This window comes from Puntigrus tetrazona, chromosome 5 (genome assembly GCF_018831695.1).
Source record: "Puntigrus tetrazona isolate hp1 chromosome 5, ASM1883169v1, whole genome shotgun sequence".
Taxonomy (NCBI): domain Eukaryota; kingdom Metazoa; phylum Chordata; class Actinopteri; order Cypriniformes; family Cyprinidae; genus Puntigrus; species Puntigrus tetrazona.
This window is the reverse complement of record NC_056703.1, coordinates 14,746,932-14,770,416: the sequence shown is the minus strand read 5'-3', so window position 1 is coordinate 14,770,416 and position 23,485 is coordinate 14,746,932. Positions and strand designations below refer to the sequence as shown.

The window sequence follows — 23,485 nt, the reverse complement described above, 5'->3', positions numbered from 1 at the left end:
GTAAAGACATTCCAAATTGTACAATGTTAAGTAAATGTTCTTTTTCTATTGTTAAGTCAAAATTGCCACAATTTTATTAAGCAGCACAATTATTCTCAACATTGATAGTAGGAAATATTTCTTAAGCAAAATTCAACATATTTGGCTGATTTTTAAAATAGCTGCTGGACTAAAAATGCCAAGGTTTGGTTGCTTAGCACGACCCAGTTAGCCCACTGTGACGACAGAATCTGGATCTAACTGTAAAGTGGGCAAATCACATACATACTTTTTGGGCGGTCCTTTACTTGGTGTGAAACTGCCATTGAGATGAATGGGAATGTTAACGAATAACTATCCTATCTGTAAGTATTATTATTATAGTCCTTTTGGCTGTGTACATTAAAATAATGCAATGATGCTGTTAAATTAAAGACTATGCACCTGAATTCAATTTTTACAGTTTAAATGAGCTGCATTCATTGTCTTGAGTAACAGCCATTGAACTAATAGTCATGCTGCATTTGATGATAAAGAGAATTTGATTGCTTTAATTACAGCACTTCATTGGGTTTCTTTGCCATTTACTATAATGATATTCTGCTCATATGGCCATCTGATCTTCAATGTCCTTGACATTTGTGTCTTGCATGTAAATGATTTCACTTTATCTTCTCAGTCTGGGGTATGGTTTGTTTGGCACTTGGCATTAAACGGGTTAATGATATCAGCACCCCCTCCCAGGCACACTTATTTAATGAAAATGTTAAAAACATTAGCTGACGGCTTTTATACAGCTTTCCATATGTCTTCTACATTTATTTAAATCTAATGTGATTCCTTTTCTATCATATTGGATTTTTTTTAATTTGTTTAATTCAGTTTATCATTGAAAGCAATTAAATATTAATCAGCACTATCGGATAAAATTACTATCTATTCTGATAAATAGTGACAAATTGAGCGTTTGCTTCAGTTAATTAATACTAGTTTAGTAAGACTAATGTATTTTCTGCTCCATTTATTAAAATGTCACCACAGTCAGAAGATTGTAATGTTGACAACTGTCTTGGATAACACGTCTATTAAATGCAGGACATTTTTATTTATGCTGTTGCCGATGTTACAATTGAAGCAACAAATGAGACTACAATTGACACTTATATATTCATTGTAGGGTTGTGCCGATAATCAATAATATTGTGTATTGACAATACTCAAAGATAGCGCCGGTGGCTGATGCTTTTGATGATGAAAACGATTTTTATTGCTACTAGTTGTAGTAATAGATTATTATATAGTTAACATTAGTGATATTTGTTCTATCGTATTTCGTTTTAAGTGTTGCGCATCATAACCAAATATACATGGTTATAATACAGAGCATCAGAGTTTTGCTGTTGGCTGCCCTCAGTGACTGAATACTTGTGATCATAATATACAAATTCAGTCGTATTAAAAATATTTTATGACATGATCCATATGCTACTCGACTAACGTGTCGTTAGATTATACTAACATTAGACTGCTTTTAGCTGCACCCTGAAGTTGGTTCACTCTCCGGGTTAGAAACAAGTCAATTATTAAATAAACGAACACGATTATCTGCAATCTTCCAGGCTGACAAGCAGACAAAAGGAACTTGTATGCTGCTCTAGATTTGCCGCCACCTTTTTATTTTCCTCTCATTTTCTTTAACCTGAAATGTCCTTGAGATAGACTGCTACTCATGGTTCATGAATACCCAGCTTCTATAAAAAGGTGCATGAACAGTGCTAGACTGCAGCTACCCTAGTGAAAAGTAAATACATAAATGCTAAAATGTATTTGAATTACATTTATTTCATGCTAAGTGTACTGCAAATACATTTACATTTTTAATGTACTTAATTAAGATGCAGTTGTACTTTTGCTGTGCTAAACCAGTATACTTAAGGTATGCTAAACTGAAACAACTAATTTTGTACTTAATGCACTTTAATTTTGTGTGATGCAAAAATCCAACTCAAGATATATTCAATCATATCTTGTTCTACCAGTGACTTTGTACATACACTATATAGACAAAAGTATTGGGACGCCACCTTTAAAACAGGCAAAAAGGCACTTGCAGTACTGAAAAAGGCACTTGCAATACTGTGTCAACAAAGATGGAAGCTTAGTTTAAACATTTAAATTGTATTTCCATCTCTGGTGCTATCATCTGAGGTGTCTAAAATGAATGTATGTACATTGTGACTGCATGCACTATATGTATATTGGTGTCATTTGGTGTTTGACGAGTTTTTGGCTCCGAGGTCACACCAGATGTGTTCAGACTTGGCCTTCTGCAGACCAGTCAAGTTCTTTCACACTGACTAAATCAATCATTTTATTTATTAATCTTTGCCTTATACACAGAGGCATTGTCATTTTAGAATAGAAAGGGTCCTGTCTAAACTATTGCTATAAAATTAGAAGCACACAATTCTCTAGGATATCATTATATGCTTAAACATTTGTAGATTTGTAGTCGTGGAAATGACCAATATATTTAAACCTGTTCATTAGAATGGGGTGCCCCAGTACTTAAATAGAGTGTAAATGTCAATAGATTAAAACAATACTTAGTATGAAATAAATGTATTGTTTTTTTTCTATGGTACATGTGAGAATTTGGACTTTTTTCCTTCCTAAATATTGAGTGAAATATGATTTGAATTAACCTTTTTTTTTTCCTTTTGATTTCTCTGCATGCAGATATCAGTCACCTGAACCCTTTTGCGCGTAATCACCCACATTAGCCAAAGACCTGAAGAGCGCCCTCCCACGCACACACACGTGTGTTACCTAAAGGAGGTGTTTGGCCTCTCAGGCAGCAGTCACAATGAAGCGTGACATAGATTCTGTAGACCAGCCCAAGAACATGCACGTAGCAGGCTGCTGTGGTAACTAGGCAACCGGGCTCTCTCATAATGAAGAACTCTTATGTGACGTGGTTTCTGTTTGCAATTGTCTGTCCTCTCTCATGATTTGTGCATGGGATTCAGTCTCAGATATTGAGTTTACTGATTAATTTACATGGCAACATCTTTCTGTTCTGTTGTTAAATGGATTTGGACCCTAATGGCTTATTTTGCATTTTATATTTGCCTATTAGGTAAATAGGTTTCAGCTTTTATGGAAAGGTCCATCATCTTTGATAGGTTGGAGCAGGTGTTGTTTCCCCAGACCCAGTGTTATGTCTACATCAGCTGAATAAATTCACTCTAGAGTCGAAAAAATCAACTCAGCCGTCACCTGTTCTCCAGGTAATTGCTTTGTCCCACCAATAAAGGGAGAAGTGGGCTTTGGTTCAGGTCGCTGTTTAAATCTTTAGACATTAATATATTGAGGTAGTCCGGATGGTTTAGTGGTTTGTGTGTGAGTGTACGAGGAGTAATTTTTGTTTTTGTGAGGAGGCATCATTTTTTGAGTTTTTTTGTTTGTGTTTATGCAGCTGGTGAAGTGCAGGCTCTGAGCAGTGACAGACTCAACTGCAGACTCAGTTTGAGAGCCCCGTCTTTGGAAAGAAAATCCAAGCTTGTTTGCTTTCACACGTCACATTTGAAATGTGACATACAGGTTTCAAAAAGCTCAACATAGATGGGTAAAACCCCCCCAAAAGCTCCCATGATTCGTTTAACATTTAAAAAATCTCAATTCTCAAAAAGACTCCATATTAACATTAGGACACAAACAATTTCCCTCACAAATATAGCATTTTTTTAAACCATGCATAGTAATACCTAAAAGGAACATATTAGGGGGTTTTGTAGCAGAGGAACCTTTTCATAGTTCCAAGAAATATTGGAGTAGGGAGTTCCTGTGTTTTGAATTGTTCACACAATTGATCTTGGAACATATTTGGTTCTTGGAGGAAATAAATTTTCTCCTAATTCAGGGTCTAGTACCTTTTTGAAAAGGTACTGCATCAGTGGAAGCTTTTGTACTTTTTTCTGCGGGTGTGTTTGTTGAATCCACCTCCAGGAATTTTGCTGTCGATTTTTGCAGCGTTTTCTAACAACCTTTTTGTGGTTGCCATGTTTGATTTGTATTCAGAACTATTATTCAGTTTATATTACTGAACTCAAATCCACATTATATTCAATGTTCTCTGAAACCAAAAGTCAAAATCATTTCAAACTGTAGAAATGTGTTTTTGTGTGTGCTAAAGCAATAAATTCTCTCCTTTCTTCCCTCCACAGTGCAGGAGTCAGCCGCACATCGGACTGAGGCATGTCACCAAACAACGGGTATGTTCTCCTTTGAGTCTCTCCTCTGTGTCATCTTCTATAGGGAATAGAAAGTATTGATTTTAGTGTACAAGCTGCAGTTACCCTGAGGCAGGAGACATCATTGATGTTGTCTTTCCACAGTTTTTTGAACTAAAATACATCAAACATATTTATACATACCTTAAAAAAAACAACTCAAAGCTGCAAATGGTTAAAATCATGTCATGTCATGTCAGTGATGTCGCTACAAATCTACAGATCTTCATTACTGAGAATTTAAGTGGATTGACAAAAACTGAGAGAATATTAAATATATCTTAATTTGTGCTCTGAAGATGGAACACAAGTGTAACGGCTTTAGAACAACATGAGGGTAAGTAAATTATTGAGTAAATTATCTATTTAAAAGATTAGTTTATCCAAAAATGAAAATGATATGACTTTATTTCAGATGAATCCAATCATGGTATGTCCTGGTACTTTTAAGCTCTTTCACTTTCACTGTAGTAGGGTCCATAAATAAGTCAGGGAATAAAGTCCAGTTAAATAAAGTGGGCATATCCATAATAAAATGTCCCTCACATGACTCCAGAGAGGTAAATAAATTCCTCTGGTAGCAAATCCATATATATGGAAATGTATATATTTCAGAAGTAATGAACACTTTTCTGGCACTTATGCTGATTGTGGTAACCGGAAGTAGTTCCCACAGATGTATGTGCTTCTCTCTGGGAAATGTAGGAGCAAAGGAAACTATGGTTCTTTACTTTTTCTTTAAAAAACATGGATTCACTACAGTAGATTTTATTCATTGTCTGAAAGAAGAAAGGCATATACATCTAGGAGCGTGAGTAAAACATAATTTAGATTTTTGGGTGAACTAATCTTTAAGCTAGGATATAAATGCTTAAAGTAATACTTTACCCCAAAAAAGAACATTTTTCAACAATTACTGACACTTATGCCATTCCAGACCTGTAAGACCTTCGTTCATCTTTGAAAAACAAATTATGATATTTTTGATGAAATCCGAGATCTTTGAACCTGTTTAGACTGCAACACAACTGACAATCTGAAGGCCCAGAAAGACAGTAAGGACATTGTTAGAATAGCCCAACCGAGAAAATGTCTTGTAAGAAAACAAAAATAATAACTATTAAATACTTTCTTATTGCTCATTCATAACAGTACCAAAACAGTTGAACCACTATTGTCACTTATTTAATTTACAGGGTCAGAAAGCTCCTGGTTTTCATCAGAAATATCTTAATTTATGTTCTGAAGATGAATGAAGGTTTGGAACAACATGAGGTTAAGTGATTAACGACATAATCTTACTTTCTGGGTGAACATGAACCTATAGAGAACATGACAAACACCGTTTTTAAGACTCATCAGACCATTTGTTTGTATAAAAAGCAACATGTATTTTTTAATTAAAAGCAACATGTATTTTTTATTTTTAACATTTAGTCTCATGACACAACCTGTCCAATGAAGAGTTGAAGAACATCTTTTTTTTTACACAGCATGAAAACCCTTGTACTTCATATAGCGAGCATGTAGCCTGATCCAGTGTCCCTGCCCCTCAAACAGTGCAGCAGTGAAGGAGGATCAGGCACAAACTCTCCATCAAAGCCCAGAGCTCTTCCCTGTCCCCATTCACACAGGGACCTCGGTGGCCCCCACACACTCCACCATCAGCCCGGCACTGGAGGCGAGGCTTTGATCCCAGCGCACATACACAGTCACGGTCTTTCAGAAGGGAGAGCGTCTAGGAATGCTTAAACATGACTTTCATCTTCTCAAATTCAGATTCTCTTTCTGTCAGCATGTGCTCCACTTGTTCTCAAGGCAGCCGTGCCTAGGCTCAACCGCAGCCAGGGTCGACTGGGTTTATCTGACTCTTTGATACTATGCATTTGATGCCAGTTTTTTTTTTTTTTTTTGAGGTGAGCAGCTGAGTTCAGAAAGAAAGAACTGATGTGAATGTGGCAGATGGATCGTGTTGCAAAGGTTTTTGATGAGGCTCACCTGACTTTTACGCTGCCAAATTGGCTCACTGAGCCAAATTGAAATAAAAGCACTTCATTAACAGGGGCACAAAGGGGCATTATGCAGTGATAAGAACAATTAGACCTGTGAAACCTGCCAAACTTAAATGACTTATTACAATAGACAAAAAAATTCTCACAGAAGGTAAACAAGGACTGGGTGTATGAGACTAGCATTACGAGTGTCTCACGTTTCATTGTGCGGTCTTTTTAACATCAAAAGTCTCCTTGGACTGGGCTTGTGTTTTTGGTCGTACCCTTTCCTTTATGTGGGCCAATCTTTTTCCAAAAACCTGTATATTTTATACTTTGACAAGGCCGTGAAAAAGTTTGGAAACTCCCTAGGTTTAACATAAATATTACGATATTAGCATAAATCCTTGCTTTGTGATGACGTTGATAAGCACAAACTATTTCAATGAAAATATTGCAGACAGCATTTAATACATTATACCAATACTTTTAACAATAACAATACATTTCTGTACTGTTATTCGATCCTTATTGTCCAAAACCTCACTCTCTCTACAATCTTTTGGTTGGCTACAGTGCCCTGGAGTGATCAAAGCAAAACAAAAATAACATAATTGGTACGTTTATGCGAGCGCACCTTTTATTGGATAAAAAGCCACTGTTTCTGTGTAAAGTCATTAGATTTTGTTCATCCATATATTTGCTGTAAAAGTCAAATGGCACTACATTATTACTACCATGCCTACAGTACATTATTCAGAGTAAAAAGGCATTTTTAAGGGATGTCAAAAAGTTATGCATTTAAAACGCACACAGTTTATCATTTGTTACTTTTATTTAGTAAAAAAACGATATACTCAGCTTTTACTTATTAATATGCTATTGTTGTAACTTAATAAAACACTTGAAGTTTAGATTGTAGTTTGGAGTTTTTGCTTTGATTGATTAAATCTTTTTCCTTTATATTACTATGCAGTGCAAGTGGATTATCTATAGGTCACGCCAGATGCGGTACATTCACGTCTAAATGGTGACACATTACACTCAACTAATAAAGAGGTCGGCAGGCCTACATGTAAGGGAACTATAGCTGTAACATCTTTGACAGCACGGACAAAAGCAATACATCACTACCAAAGGTTGCTGAGTGTGTAATAAATGCATTGACCTGTCACTGGAACTTTGATTGGCCTAAAAACATTAGCATGTCTGCTATGCCGCATAAATCAGGCCTGCCCTCTGCACCAACGTGCTGCGGCGAGATGCTAAAAAAGTGGAAAGGTATTGATTTTTTTTCTCCTTCATGCCACGAGGTGATGAGGATTTAACGGACCCTCATTATGCCACTGCATGCAGTTGTCGTGTTTCACGCACAGATCTCTGCCAAGACACTACTCCAGTTGATTAAGAATTGGATGGCCTGCTTGATTAGCTTGCACTGAGCTCCTGCTGGCCTTCGTTTGTTGTCTTCTACTGCGGCCATAGCTAAGATTAGCTACAGAAACCTGTGGAAACTGACCTGTCTGACCTATCTCCAGTTCACCTTATTTTTCTTGTGAGTTAACATGGCCATGTGTACATTATGTGCGAGGCTTTCGGTGTCATCCACTTCCAGTTGTTTATGAAATAGCTTATTTTGCTGCTTGATATTGCAAACTGGTGCGTTTTACCATATTATTTACCATACCATCCACGCTTACTTCCACATAGAAAAATAATGTGGATACACATTATATGTAACCCTGGACCACAAAACCAGTCAAAAGTAGCAAAGGAATATTGGTAGCAATAACCAACAGTACACTGTATGGGACAAAATGATTGTTTTCTAATGATTTCAAAAATCATTTGGATATTAATTAAAGATCATGTTCCATGATGATATTTAGTACATTTCCAACCATAAATATATCAAAACATAATTTTTGATCTGGATTATGCATTAAAAACTGAATTTGGATTACTTTTTTTTTTCCTCATGCAAAAAAAAATTATGAATCTCAGTTTCAAAAATGAATCTGTTTCAAAACATTTACCCTTATGACTAGTTTTATTGTCCAGTGCCACATTGTATTAATTATATTCTTGTTGTTTTACTCACAGGCAGAGAGTTGCAAGAAAACACTTTAAAAAAAAAAAAGTGATTACAAATCCATAAATATGTTATAATACATAATCTATTATATTATATTGACATAATAATAATAATAATAATAATAATAATAATAATATATATAATCTATATTATACATTGATTAAACCTATTGATTCTGATCAATCTGACATGTATGCATTTACCTGTAGGCAATAAATAATTGCAATAATCATATTTCACCTGTTTATAGGTTTGGGTTGTATTTATATTTGATACTGGTTTCAATAATACTTTATTATAATAAAAACAAGTTTCTGCTTTAACTTTTTAAGATTTTGGTTAAATCATACTATATTATATTATAGTATATTATATTATTATATATTTTTGCTTTCATTTATTGTTTCTTATCTAGCACTGTTACTTACTGTCTAAATTTAATGTTTGTTTACTGTAATCCTATGCGTAATATTTGTGTATTTCCTGAAGGAACCACATTTTTGTTTTTCCTCTGTAGTGTGTTAAACATGACAGTTAAGCTGACTTTGAACATGCATATGTTATGTTAAGTTATGTTCTGGGTCTCAGATAGAACTGAGAAGATTTTTTTATGCCTACTGAGGATGGATTCCAGAAGTATTATTTTTGGATAAGGTTTGCATTAGAAGAATGTTGAGCACTATCTAAGACGTTGAAGCACTCATTCATTCACACACAGGTGTTTTTAGAGCAACTGGGCCACCGAGGTATGAGTTTAAGCTTAGCTTTGACCCAACATAAACAGGGGTGACATTATCACACACTGGGTCATACTGAGTTACAGTAAGAAGCTTAGTCTCCTGTGCTTCTTTTATTTGGAAACACTGCTCACTAGCAGAGACTGCCATACTTAACAAATAAGAGAAGACTCTAAAGTTCAGATCTTTCTATAATATGGTCCCTAAACATGTTTCTATACTGAGAAGACAGTAAAAATTGATTACTCAAACATATTTAATTAATATCACAAAATGTATATTTTACATTTGGTTTATAGTAGATATAACTTGTAGTGGGAGTCACATCATCTCATTACTGTAAGTCTGTTTATCCATTTAATGTGTCCTTGCTGAATAAAACTACAGAATTTAAGAACGAAACTCCAGGCTTTAGCACTAAGCCTCTTTGAATTTGTGTTCACATGATTTCAGAAGTATTTTCAGTTTGAGTAGCACGACAGTATTGTAAACTGACGGATGAATCCCAGAAGAGACACAACACTTCAGGATGACTAATCGACAACTTTCAGACCTGCCAGACATCCTTCAACTGTCTGCTCTCAGACAAAGATTTATAGGTCAATGCTAAGGATTAATTCAGACCTGTCTGTCTAAAGTCTAAATCTGAAGTAAACTGGAGATCCATTAATTTGAGGAATCTTTCTTTGAGTCTTCACCCTGCCGTCTGTTACTTACGTTCACAAAGTAAAAATTTCACTCCAGCTCACCAGTTTTGCTCACATTGTTAAAATCGGTCAATCAATCATTTATTTAAACACACATAAGGAGCTTGTAATCAGCCTAAGCTAAATTTATGCTTTGACAGTTTAAATGGCAGCAGAAGGAGGATGATTTCATTATGCTTGTCTTGTTTGTCACTATGTTTGCAGAGTTAATAGTTGATTCTTGAATTGTAGGGAATGCAATTTCCTGAGATAACATGTAGGTGAGCATCTGTTTTTCACACCGACGTCAGTGTGACAGAAGAGGCAATCATCTGTGTGATTAGAGGGGTCTGGTGCACCTGTGGCAGCAGCATGGATTCCCCCAGTGTTTCCATTAAAGCAGAAAGCTCAGCAGACACGGTTTGGCTCCTTCAGTGCCAGGAACTGATGTTCCAGTGAGCAAACTGTGTGTGAAATGTCTGGTTCCTGGCACCTGAGTACGGCGGGTTCCCATTCTGCCCTTCCGACTGTGTTGTTTGCATGGTTGAAGATTATGAAGATTACCGGAAAACTTGAATCAGCCCTGGACATGCTTGGCACTTGTTGAAGCAAACACAATGTGTTAAATCCAAGTCCTCCAAGTATTAAACCATGGTGGCTTGAATTTGTTAACATTAGTTAATACATTTGGCATCATGAAATAATTAACGTTTCTTGTTACAGAATTCATTGACCTAGATTGATGTTATATTATTAATATACTGCTCATCCCACATCCCACTGTATTAAATACTCTCTAAATATAAACTGTATTATTGCACCTAGATAGATGCATTTCTATTGAATGAGCTAATGTTAAAGTTGTTGTAAAGTGCTACCATTCATACTGAGTTAGACAACATGGTATTAAAAAACAGGCTTTAGAACTGAAGACAGATTATAATTAATAGGCCGATGAATGATCCAGCCCTTAGATTATCCATGAGATCACATTCTTTCCAACTGTGCCAAACTCCAAACATCCTTCCGATTAAGTCAGCATGGATTACCTTTCCGACAGAGCCAAATACAATAAATGCAAGACAGGACTTGCAACTCAAGTAGTTTTGCAGGGGAAGGAGGATTGTTGGTGTGCAGCCCGTTATGATTGCAGCCGTTGTATTAGTGGAATGGTTTTAATTACATGCATGACTTGCTCTGCTGCCAGTTCTGTCATTTTCTCGTTCTCTGCCGGAGCCACCGGGTGCTGTAATGTAGCACTGTTGTTTTGTTAATTGCTTTGGATCACCGACCGATGGACTTGCAGGGCGAGATGCTTTCTGCCATGTTGTCTCATTTGTCATTTGAAGGTCTAGACTTTAATTAGTCAAACGAGCTCCTCTTTCTTCCGTGTCTATATTCACGTTTTCCATTCATCTTGAGACAGAGGCCTGCTCACACAAATAATGAATTCCGCTCTTTTTATTATGGTCATTATTCCTTAGCCACAGTCATTAAATATCACGGGGGTTGTTAGACCTGAAGCGTTCTGTGTTCTGGACAACAGCCTCGGGAAACATGTTGTACTGTGGGAAATTACTCCACTGCGGTAACACTGGGATCAGTAAAGCTAATAAATAAATCTGATTTATTAATTATTCTCTCGTAGATTGTTGTTAGGAATAATGATCGCTTAATTGTTGAATGGTTCAATAAAGCTAATAAAGCATTCACATACTGAATGGTCAGCATTTCTCTTCTTAGTTTTAGCACTGAATCCATGCATCCCTTTTGCAATATGTCATGTGTATATGCGGAAATTATATGGATACTACAACAATGTCCATTATATTGTTCGGATGCATATTGGCAGTGCAGTAAAAATACTCATGTGGTATGCAAAATATGATTAATAAATCATTATGCCATGCTTATTTAATGGACAATTTGCTTTAATATCCAAAAAATGTCAATAAATAGATTGTGAATGTGTGATTGTATCGTGCTCTGTTTGCAAAGCTTTTCTAATGCTATGTTATGAGTCTCAGTGCATGAGCTTTTATGTAACTTGAGTTTGCAGTAACTAACTTTGTCTAATGACTTCTAATCTAGTTTATCTGTTGAGCCGTCTAAATCGCCAGTGATCATGACAGCATCATGTGATATTTATACATCCTCATTTAATGTAGAAGGAAACTTAAACTTGTTACATATTCCTCATGACCTTTGTGTCAACTTTTGTGTGCCTCTGTTAATTGATTGACTTCTACTTTCTTTTGCAGCCCACCATATTTGGGACACTGATTGAAAAACCGCTGGGGGATCACAATGCAGTAAGCAAATCATATTCCCTTTTTTTTTTTTTGAATGTTTGAACAAGAAATGACTTAATGGATACAATGTGTCAATGTGGACACATTGACACATTCCTCAGTGTGTTTGATTCTTATATTTTCAGTTCAACAATAAGCATGTAGACAACTGCTGTTTTGCTGTCACGTAGCTTCACATTTACATAAATATTTATTTTTGTAAACCCTCATACTATGTTTGACATTATTTTTGCCTTAGATGAAAGTTGCCCAATTTTAGTATTCAGTATAATCCCTGAATATTTTCAACGGAGGTGCTCTTGACCAATTAAACATATCAGAGTTTATACAGAATGAGGTGGAATGCAAAGCTTGCCAAGTAGTTGCTTATTCAGTTATACCAGGCACACGTTTTATGTGGCACAAATAATCATTTTGTCTTAACAGTTTGTCCTGTCGCCACTTTCTTACACTGTGGTGGGTTGTGATATTCTTTACTGATCTCTCATATATGTATAACAGTGAAGGCCAGGAGTAGTGCACTGTGCCAATGAAGGTAGGAACATTTGCTCCACTTTGCTGTGTGTGTTATTTAAAACATACATATTTTTTATTTATTCAAAATCTGTCTTTGATTAGCTTAATTTATTAAAAGCTCAATTTATTAATTAAGCAATGCAAAACAGTATTCAATATTTAAGTGGCTGACATTTCTTTAGTCTTATGTTTAGCTGTGCAGGGCCATGCAGCAAACTAACAGTTGCTCTCTCTCAGTCCTGAGGATACTAACAGTTGGAGATCATATTGTATTCAGTAAAGTTTTGGGCAACATGCATGCTTTCTCTGCCTAATGAAACCTAAGAGAATCCAGCTTGCCCACAGACACACACAGGAGGATCAAGGCCTAAAATTATGCTAACGTATGCGTGTCGAACAATGGCTTTCTCCACGGGACTGTGCACCAGAGCCAGTCGACACATGAGATCAGTGCAGAGACTTAACTCCAATGAGATGAGCTTTAAGGATTAATGCAATTACAATGTGCCAAAGCCAAATTGATTTTTTTGCAGTGCTTTTGTTCTCTGCAAACTTATATTAGTCTGATCTCTCATCCACCTTCTCTGCTGTAACGCATGATCTGTTTGCTAAAGGGATGAAGTCAGATGATGGGAGGTTTGTTAAAAAAGGGGCTTTAGGATGATTTTATTTGGCCTTGTACTTTATGTTGACCTTATATTCACCTAATGTGGCTGCAGTAATTTTGGCTGAGTGATATATAACAGACAACATGGATTTGAAATGAATTTATCTGTGAGTTTTGTTTGTTTATTGAAATGAAATGAAATCCAAATCCACATAGCCTTGTGTGAAAAAGTGCTTGCCCCCTAAACCTAATAACTAGTTGGGCCACCCTTAGCATTAGCACCCTTAGCATTAGCTTTTTGAGGTAATGTCACAGCAGCATCTCAATAGGACTCAGGTCAGGACTTGACTAGGCCACTCAAGTTTCTGAAATATGACTGAAGTGTTACTTTTACGCTAGATGTAATTGGACACATCTTCCAAAATGTTTCATTTTTGTCTCGTCAGTCAACAGAGTATTTTTCAAATTCCTTAGGGATCATGAAGATGTCTTCAGCGCTTTTCATCTTCCATGCAGGCCATTTCTGCCTTTTACCTTAACTGAAGCAAGTGAGGCCTGCAAGTTCTTTGGATGTTTTGGTGAACTTTTGAATGAGTCGTGGTAATTTTGGTTGGTCGGCCACTCTTGGAGAGGTTCATCACTGTTCCATGTTTTCGCCATTTGTGGATAATGGCTCTCACTGTGGTTTGCTCCCAAAGCTTTATAAAAGGCTTTACAACCTTTTCCAGACTGATAGATCTCAATTACTTACTTTCTCATTTCTTTCTAAATTTCTTTGGATCTCAACTGGATGTGTAGCTTTTGAGGATCTTTTGGTCTACTTCACTTTGTCAGGCAGGTCCTATTTAAGTGATCTCTTGATTGTGAACATTAAAGTGTGACAAACATGCAAAAAATAATAAAAAATCAGGAACTTTTACACAACACAATATATATAATAGTTTTCTTTTCAAGAGTGTCACAATGGCAATGGTCATGGCGAATGCATCAGAAGTGATGGACAAGTTGTTTTCCATTAATGTACCATGAATATTTGACTGATGATCGACTAGCAGCCCGAGGTTGTTAATTTAGGTTGGCGTCCCATGACAGTGGCAGGGCAGCTCGGCTGGAGCTCTGGAATTTTAATCAGTGTTTGGAAGTTTTGAGGGGGATGTGTCTGATTCACTGGACCAGTTAAGGACAAGCTTTATATTTAGAACACATCCACTCATGGAACCATCTGAATAATACAGTAATGACCACCAACATAATGAGCTGAGCAAACTCTGCAGCACACTTTATGACAGGGAAGTTAGAGAGGGCTTTAAAAGAATTACCTTTTGATTTCATTATAAGATGCTACTATCCATCTTTAAAAAACATATTTTTCAAACATTAAGTTACTGTTTCATATATAAATCAAAAGATGTCAAAGATGTTTTCATAAGAATATCCATATTTGTTGTGTAGTCCTTGGGTGTGTAATTTCTTTTTTTCATGAAATATTGATTTTTATGCCCTGTGGGTCTTCATATTCAGTAGGTTTTTCTAGGTCACCAGTAGCGTCAAAAGCATTTATTTGATGTTATGCAGCTGACTGCATTGCTATAGCAACAGCAAAAGCTTTTATGCCCACTTGCACCCTTTGAAATAGTGAGTCTTCAAACGAGGAGAAATCATTTTTAGACGATGCTGCATCATTGATAAGAACTCTGTGTTTTCTAGGTATATTTAGTGCAACTACTAGTTATGTTTTACTTATGTCGAACAGTTCTGGATTTCACATATTGTTTGTGTGATTGTTTTGCATGTGGGTATATAAATTTGTATGCCTTAATTTTGACTTGTATATCGGAATTATTATTGAGGTTACCATACCATATTTTTTGTCTTTGTAGAAATAGACTTCCATACCTGGCAGCTTGGACAGGCATATGTTGTAAAACACAATACTCCTAGCAGATTTCCATGAAATTTCATAAACTCCACAAATGCCCAATATATAATGAGTAATAAATAACATTTTGAGAATACTTTATTTAATGAAGTTTCTGTCAAAGAGGTATGTTTTCTATAGCCAAGTGCGCATATATGTCAGAGCTTGTGCAGAGAAATCCAGGATTAACATGGAGTCTGCCAGGCTCTGGTGCTCCGCCAACTGATGCAATGGCAGCTGGAGAATCTAACGATGATGTATTATCTAACAAGTCAGGACTTGTTATTAAGCTCCTTTTTTAGCCTATACAGTCCTTGTAAACTGCTGTTTTTTGGCCTAAATCATATATATCATATATAATTAACATGCATTTCTGAGAGAATGTTCCATTACCATTTGGTAGAAAATTACTATTTGGTAGATGCTAGTCAAATTACATGACATACTAATTTATCCATCCAAGTCAATCCACAATAAAAAATTAGTTGGCCTTCATAATCTTTAATCCAAATCTGAAAATGCGCCTCCTCTCTAAAACTTCAGTTTGATGGCTTAGGCATGAACATGACATCATTATCCACGTCTCTCCAGCTGTTAGTGTTCATCTCTGAATGAAACGTCTACTTTACTACATCCAATCAATGGATGAAAAAAAACAAGCCACGCCCTCTAGTTTCACGTCTAGAGCAACCCTCTCTTCTTTCTGACAGAATTCTTTAGTTCTCTATGTAAACACACGACCATTCCTGTGGTAAACTTCTTAAAAGTTGAAGAGCGATGGTATATTCATACGAATAACCTACCCACTTGTATGTGCCTGCCTCAGATTTATTGCTGGCAGAACTAGGTACTTGAATGTCAAATGTACCATCTGGTGCTTCAGCATACATTTCGAGCAAAGAAACTCTTCTCATGGTATTTGGCTTTTGGGGGGGGGGTGTGTCATATGTTTTTTAATAGTTTTTTCAGCTCCGGTGCCTGTACTTAAAGTACCATTTTTTTCTGTTTTCCTATATTTCTTGAATTTGTCAGCAGATAACATGTGCTCTTCATCATTACGAAAGGTTTTACAGACACAATGCAGTGTTCACTTTGGACCGCAGCCTTTATACAATCTTATTAAAAGTCTTATCCTCTCGTAAAAAAAGATTTGTGTCCGGTTCTGTCAAAAGCAAAGCTTTTGTATTAGTTACAGTGTTGGCACAAACACACTCTGCACCAGATAGCATCAGCACAAAGATGCATTAAAAGAAACCAACCCTGTGTCAAAGGGAAAAACAAAATAAGAAGGCTTTAAATTCACACTGCGTTGACATTGTGAAACAAAGTGTTTCTTTTGTGTTTGTGGGCCTACACGCAAGCTGTTCTGCTCGTAAACATGGGGCCAAGTGACCTTCCTCTGAGGATGTTTGTCTTCCAAGGAAAGGCTGCTTTGATGACTAACTGACTCAGCGCTTTTGTACTGGCTGCGTTATGCCCGTGTTATGGATGGGCTACCACAGCCCCCGGCTCCTCCTAAGATGAATTTCTTCTGTTTGAACTGTAATAACAAACAACCTTTTGTTTTTAATGACCTAGAACACTGATGCAGTGCACCTTCAAGAATTTACATCTTTGTTGAAAGTGCGTCAGTGTTATGAAAACAGTATGAAGGTCAGTGGGCCAATGAATGGATGAATAAAGTGTTCAAAAACAATTTGTACATGTAAAGCCATTGACACGATCCAATGCTAAATTTAATCTAGTTGCTTTGTGATTCTGAAGATATTTTAAAAATAAAGCACATTTGCATTCATACATTTGCCTGATGTTTTCATCCAAGATGTACACTATGCAAACAAATTGATGGCTCAAGAGCATTGAAAATCCACTTCGGTTGAGCTGAAAAGAAACTTGAAACGGAGGCTATAGACCTGTAATAATTCAATCAAAAATAAAAAAAGAAAAGCATGTTAATGATTGAACTGATTATCCTCAATCGGATTAAAAAATGTATTATCCTCAATCGCAATAAAAAAAAAAAAATCTTTTTAATCTCTTCTGTTTTAAACTGGTCAATGAAGTAGACCAACCTAAAAAAAGCTTTTCTGAGATATATTTAGCTTACTTTTTAGATGTGTCATAAAGTAAAAAAAAAAAATCTAAAACTTTCAAAATCTGAAATGGGATTGCATTCTTTCTGACTGCCAGAAATGAGTGAATGTTAACATGCCTACTGTGTGTTTCCTACCATGTGTAAAAGGGCCTTCCCATAAGGAACGTCTTAAAGAATGTAACCATTAAACATTCAGTCTGTGCAGTGCAATTGTTTCTGACACACATTATCTTTCAGTCTTTCATGGCTGCTCGAATCGCTCTTTGTAATATTGTTATTTGCACGCTTTCAAGCTCTTCCTACTTTCATTCAGCAGGCCAGAAGGAAATAACTTTGGCTTAGAGACTTATGGACCTCTAATAAAACTGGCCAAGATACCATTGAACAGTTTAAGAGGATTAACTAAATCTAAGGGGTTATCTTTTATCAACCTTGTGAACCTGAGGCCCAGAATAGTTTTCAGTGCAGCAGTGTTATACTGGTCAAATACACTAAATGCACTTACAGTGGCTTTAAAAATATTTGGACACTTAAATTCTAAATTTGGACACGTAACAAAATCGATTTTTTTTCTCAGCACTGATGTAACTTCGCTGAGCAGTGTTTCAAATGATTTTACAGTTTTCAGATGCTTCACTGAAGATCATAGGGGGTGTGTACCCTTTCTTTCTGCATCCCATTTAGACATCGTCCCCAGACATCCATTACTTCCCTCAGTAGCATAATATCTCTGCTGGCCCAGATCAAGCACATATGGCTAATTGGTTTTAGTAGATTCCTTTTATATAGACAGCAACTGCTGTTTGACTAAGAAGTCAGTTTTATTATACCACTTTTTTTTTTTAAAGAAAGTTATTTGAAAATGTTCATTTATGTGGAATTCACCTGATGACCTTCACATGTCCATCAGATAGCACATCAGTAGTAGAAACTCCATCAGTAGGAAAGCCCCTCACTCCCACTCACTGTAGTTTTTCAGGCACCTAAAACCTGTTTTCATCAATAGCCACCATGTGTCAGATTGCATTGTTTCACAGAGAGAAATAGTAACCTCACCCTCGTGAAATCCCCACGTTCTCTTTTCATTTCCTCTTTCTCCCAATTTTAAGAGAAACATTTTGTAGATCGTAAAGTCAACGAAATGAAACCAGCCGATTAGACACCTCAGGATATGGCATTTATACATTTCTGAGCTGCGGGGAGAAAATAATTTTCCGTGATTAAGAATCTGAATGAACTTTAAGATGAACTTCTTGTATCCTAGGAAATCCCTTTTAACAAGTGAAAATGCAAGACTAGGGTTTATTCATGAATAATTTATCTTATAATTGGCAAGATTGTGTATTAGAGAAGATAAACAGAGCTATGGCTTTACTAAGCAGTGTGAGCCTTAGACTAGACAAAAACGGTACGTTTAGCCTGAAGGAATTATTCGAAATGTCTTTTTTTTAGATTCGTTGCCCTTTTCTTTTCAGTAAAAAGAGAAAGATGATGTTTTATTCATGGCTTATTTTAGCCTCTGGCAAGCCAAGAATATTTCTTCTAGGTGAGATTAGATATGTTAAGTCATTTGTTAAATTGTTCAACAGGATAATAGGCTTCAGATTTGCATGCGTGCCTTGCTTTTGATTGCTTCATGTTTACAAACCTTTCAAAGACCAACTGTAAGTCTGCAGCAGCAGATAATAACTTCCTTCTTCTGTGATTATGAAAAACTGACCTGTATGCAAAACGTGCACTTTACATCTATTATTATGTTTTGTAATTTTTCATACCTTAAGTTTAAAGGCTTTTTAGTTCCCGTGTGGTGAAACAGAAGAAATGAGCTCTTTGTTATAAACTTGCCTCAACTATGTTACTGTTTACATTACATACACTGATATGCGTAATTGTGCTTATATGATTATGTAAACACATTTATTCATGTTGCATCCTGTTTTTTAATTCTTCACAGACCAAATGTGTGAAAAAAGTCTCCAGTTAGGACACTGTGGCTTCAGATATGCTTTTGTGTATTTTGAGTGGCATGCTGAGATCATCTACTAAAATATTAGACAGAGAGACATCGGAAGCTCTGGCAGATATAGTGAAGACCTGCGTGTATGATGAAATATGACTTGAATGTTTCTAATGAAGCGCTGAACTGATAATTGGTCTTTGACAAACAGAGTCAATTAAGTTTGACTTGAATGTGTTGCATGGGGAAACTTTAAATGATAAACACAGTAATGTAATTAAAAGCTAATCTTAAAAATAGCATTGGAGATTTTTATGCATGTGTAGGAATCAATTTAAATACAGCTTTGATTTGTTTTACTCAACCAGAGCTGGAAAAATTGCAGTTCAGTCATTCTTTAAAACTTCAAAAAATGTTTGCTCTCATAAATAGGTACTTGTTTGCCTCATTTGTTGGCTGTTAGCAGAAAATAAAAACCATGCTAGTTGAAATGCACTGCCTCTGGTACATCGAAGAAGAAAGTGAGAAAATATCGACCCGTTCATCATCATCTATTATTGAGCAATAGATAAGGTTTTGATGTTATTTTTCCAAAAACACTTTTTAACAGGGCTTAACCAGTACGGTTTAATTCTGACCTTGCGAGATGAGATTCAAAGACACACATTCTTTATATTTCTCTAGTAAATTGGAAAAAACCTCCCAGTTTGAATGAAAGGCACACGTGCGCCACAAAGGATTATGGGTAGTCATAAAAGGTGTCAATTTCAATTGTATTAAACTGACTGTGACCACATAAATTGATGGAGGTAATGGTGCACCTGTGTCTCACGAGGTTGTCATTTTATACATGCTACAAATCAAAGTCCAAAGACAGTTATTCTGTCCATATGTGAATGTCTGGAAAAAAAAAACCAAAAACGAATGAATGCTAAAATCGTAGCTGTATGTAGTAGGAGTGTGTCAGTGTGTGATAGAGGGCAGACGACTCTTCCCAGGGCAATAATAGTTCCCTCGGGTGTGTGAGTAAGAACGGGAGAGGACAGGTGCAGGGGCCGACTGCGCTCTCAGCACTGTGACTAATGGCGCTGAGAGGCAGAGTAGGACAGAGAGAAGACAGAAATGATGAGAGGAGGATGACTGTCTGGCTGGGGGGGGGAGTTGAGTGACTTTGACTCGTGGGAGTGTGCCTTTCACTCTACACCCGCCACGAAGTGACTCTCACTGTCAAGTGATGGACAAATTACATTTGTTACTGTAAATTAAATCTAGGACAGAATCCATGGGTATGTCAGCATCAAGTACTTATATAGAACAGATTTACAGGAATGTTTCAGAAGTGGTTCACAGCAGGGGTGCCAAAGCATGTTCTAGAAATCTTTTTTCTTTCTTAAAGCTGTATTAAAATGTATTAAAAGAGAAGATATTAGAGAATAATAAGTTATGTGGATTAATTTGATTTGATTTTTCTAAAAAAAAAAAAAAAAAAAAAAAAAAAAAAAAAATATATATATATATATATATATATATATATATATATATATATATATATATATATATATATGTATGTATGTACATAATGTATATATGTATATTTTATTTATTGTTTAAGCGTTCTATCATTTATTGTCATTCTGTCTACCTTTTAGCATTCTAAGTCAGGTAGGAAGGAAGTTAGAAACCAATTACACAAACGTTTAAAAACCAAATGTTCTCTGCCGAAAACAAAAGGAAATTGTTGGATCTTTGGAGAAAATGACAGCTAGGGTTGTTGAAATTTGCTGATTTTAGTCACAATTACCCAAACACTGTACAGACAGGGACAAATTAACCTCTAGCATTTGTATGAGCACTGTTGTGTCTGTAATTCATCAAACATTCAGTCCTTTTGTTGGGAGAGAACCCTGAATATCTCCGGTGGATTTAGTTGTGTTTTTTTCCTCTTGACTTCAGAGTGTTTCTCGAGGTCTCACTGGGGACTCTGGCACAGCTTTTAGTGCTGTCTGAATAGCAACAGATGAGAGAAGGGGGAGACTCAAAAACGATTACTGTCAAATGTGTGTGTGAGCAAGGACTTTGTCTTCAAGCCTACTGAAGCATATACACGCTTCTCTTCTCAATCCTCTCTGTCTGTCTGACTCATAATGAGCTCATATCCAGTTACATCATAGCGAATCAGCCCTTTTAAATCCAATAGGTAGCCGCTGGCTGAGAAACTCATTCACCCACCGACTGCTAAATTTGGGAGAGATTTATTGGCTTTCTGATATGTGGAAATAATTCTCACTGGTCCCATGCCACATAATCTACGGTGCAGATGGGAAAACATCCTATCTTCTTTTTCCTCTTCCCCGATGAGTCTGATTGATGTTCTTGAGACTTTGAGTCTAAATCTCTTTCTTCTCTTTTTTTTTTCTTATTGTCAGCCTTGTTTGTGTATTTCTGCAGGTTTTGTGATAGGGTTTGGTGTGCTGACACAATTTGAGAAAGTTCAGCAGAAGGCCACAGTTATGGGTGTTAAAGCTGCCACACTGTTAAGAAGTATATATTTTTTGTTACTCTTAATGATATTGCTTTCTGTATTTTTTTTTTACGTTGTTTGGTTTCCGTGCTAAAAACAAATGTAAAAATATTTCACATTTATGTAAAAATAATCTACAAACACAGAGAACTAAAATGCAATTTAGATACTGTATATTAGATCACATTTAGGTAGGGTCCTTATACATATATCATGTTATTAAAAATCCCCTTGAAAAAAAAAGGCCAGTCTGGCAGTTTGAGGAATCTGCCACTTTATGACATAAAACTATGGCTAAATACTGCCTCTGCAGAAGATGATGCTCAACAAAATAGAATTTCTGAAATATTAAAACTGAAAGACAAAGCTATATTGGACTACATTGGATCCAACAGTGATATCGCAATAAATATATTTAACAAATAAACATTGATGTATGAACACCACTATTGGTCAGTTATGTATAGTACCTGCTTGGTATTGGTCAAACTACTTTGGATGTTTAGGCAATATAAAAATTCTGGCCAAGATGTGTCCCGTATAAATGGGACTTATTGCCACCCTAATTTATATATACATAATAAATATACACTGTACACAATACACATGTATTATGTTTACTTTACAAGTCTACGACTGCCCAGCTTTTTCATACAGAGAATTCACATGAGGGGGGTCATAACATGAAGGTAAATAGCTCTCGGGGAACTCCCTGAGAACATTTATGCTAAAATAGTACCATTGATTTTTCAGTAGAGTGTCAAATTTATAGACCAATGTGTGAATGTCAATGTATAATTTTAACCCTCAACCCTTCAGATTTTCTCAAAAATCAACATACGTTGTTTTTAAAGACCGATCTCAGACCTTTTTGTCAGTTCATATGTTACTTATTGTATTGTGGAAGAGCATGTAAAACACTGTCTGAATGTTGCTCAGTAAACAACTGTCATAGAAACGTTACCCAACAGGAAATGGCTGAAGACAGAGTGTGGTCACCATTGGAAACTGTTAATAAAACCACAGTTGGCTTCAAAACATAGCCAAATACACAAAAGGAGAGGGCAGTGCAATCATCACACAAATATTAAACATTCAGTTGCCTGGCATTAAAAACAATTCTGACCCCCATCTTGGAACATAAAAGCTCCTCAGAAGGTTATCATGTTCCAGCTGATGATTCTGCGTCATCACTAAGGAATGATAACTATTCCAGTGGTAAAGTTCTTCCAGAGTTATGTCTGAATAAAGCCTAAATGTGTGTGTGTATTTTTTAATATATAAATATATATTATTATTATTATTATTATTATTATTATTATTTGATGAGGAGCAATTCTAGAGTTACAAAAGCACTATCGTGACATGTACAACCATGAGTCACTTTCATGACCTTTGGAGGAAGTGTAGGGCCTTTTTACAACTTTCCCCTAGAATTTATTTAAGTATTATTAGCACGAGGTTTGCAGTATAGTTAATAGAAATACCATGAATACTGTGTTATATAAAAGCTTTTAAAGGAATTCATCCCTGGATGGAAATTGAAGTAGCATTACAGGGAATTAATGTAATTACTTGTAATGTGTCCAGTATTGTGTCACATTTATGTGAAGTAAAAAATCTCTTATTGGAAAAGCACACTGATATTTAATATTTACATCATAGATGTGTTCCCTCGCATATGTTCTAAATATTTTATTTAGTTCTCATAATGCAGAATGAAAGAAATCGCTATTATTAAAAACTGCTGCATGCAATTTCTTGATGCTCACAAATGTG

At 36.0% G+C, this 23,485-nt stretch overlaps 1 protein-coding gene across 1 annotated transcript in view; it reads left to right on the top strand.

Annotated features, from left to right (window-relative positions):
- rasgef1ba (RasGEF domain family, member 1Ba) overlaps positions 1–23,485 on the top strand; it is a 59,736-nt gene that overhangs the window by 7,843 nt on the left and 28,408 nt on the right. The window contains exons 2-3 of the mRNA XM_043238706.1: positions 4,206–4,253; positions 12,042–12,092. Of these exons, the coding sequence (XP_043094641.1) occupies positions 4,206–4,253; positions 12,042–12,092 (99 nt within the window). The remainder of the gene's footprint in view (positions 1–4,205; positions 4,254–12,041; positions 12,093–23,485) is intronic.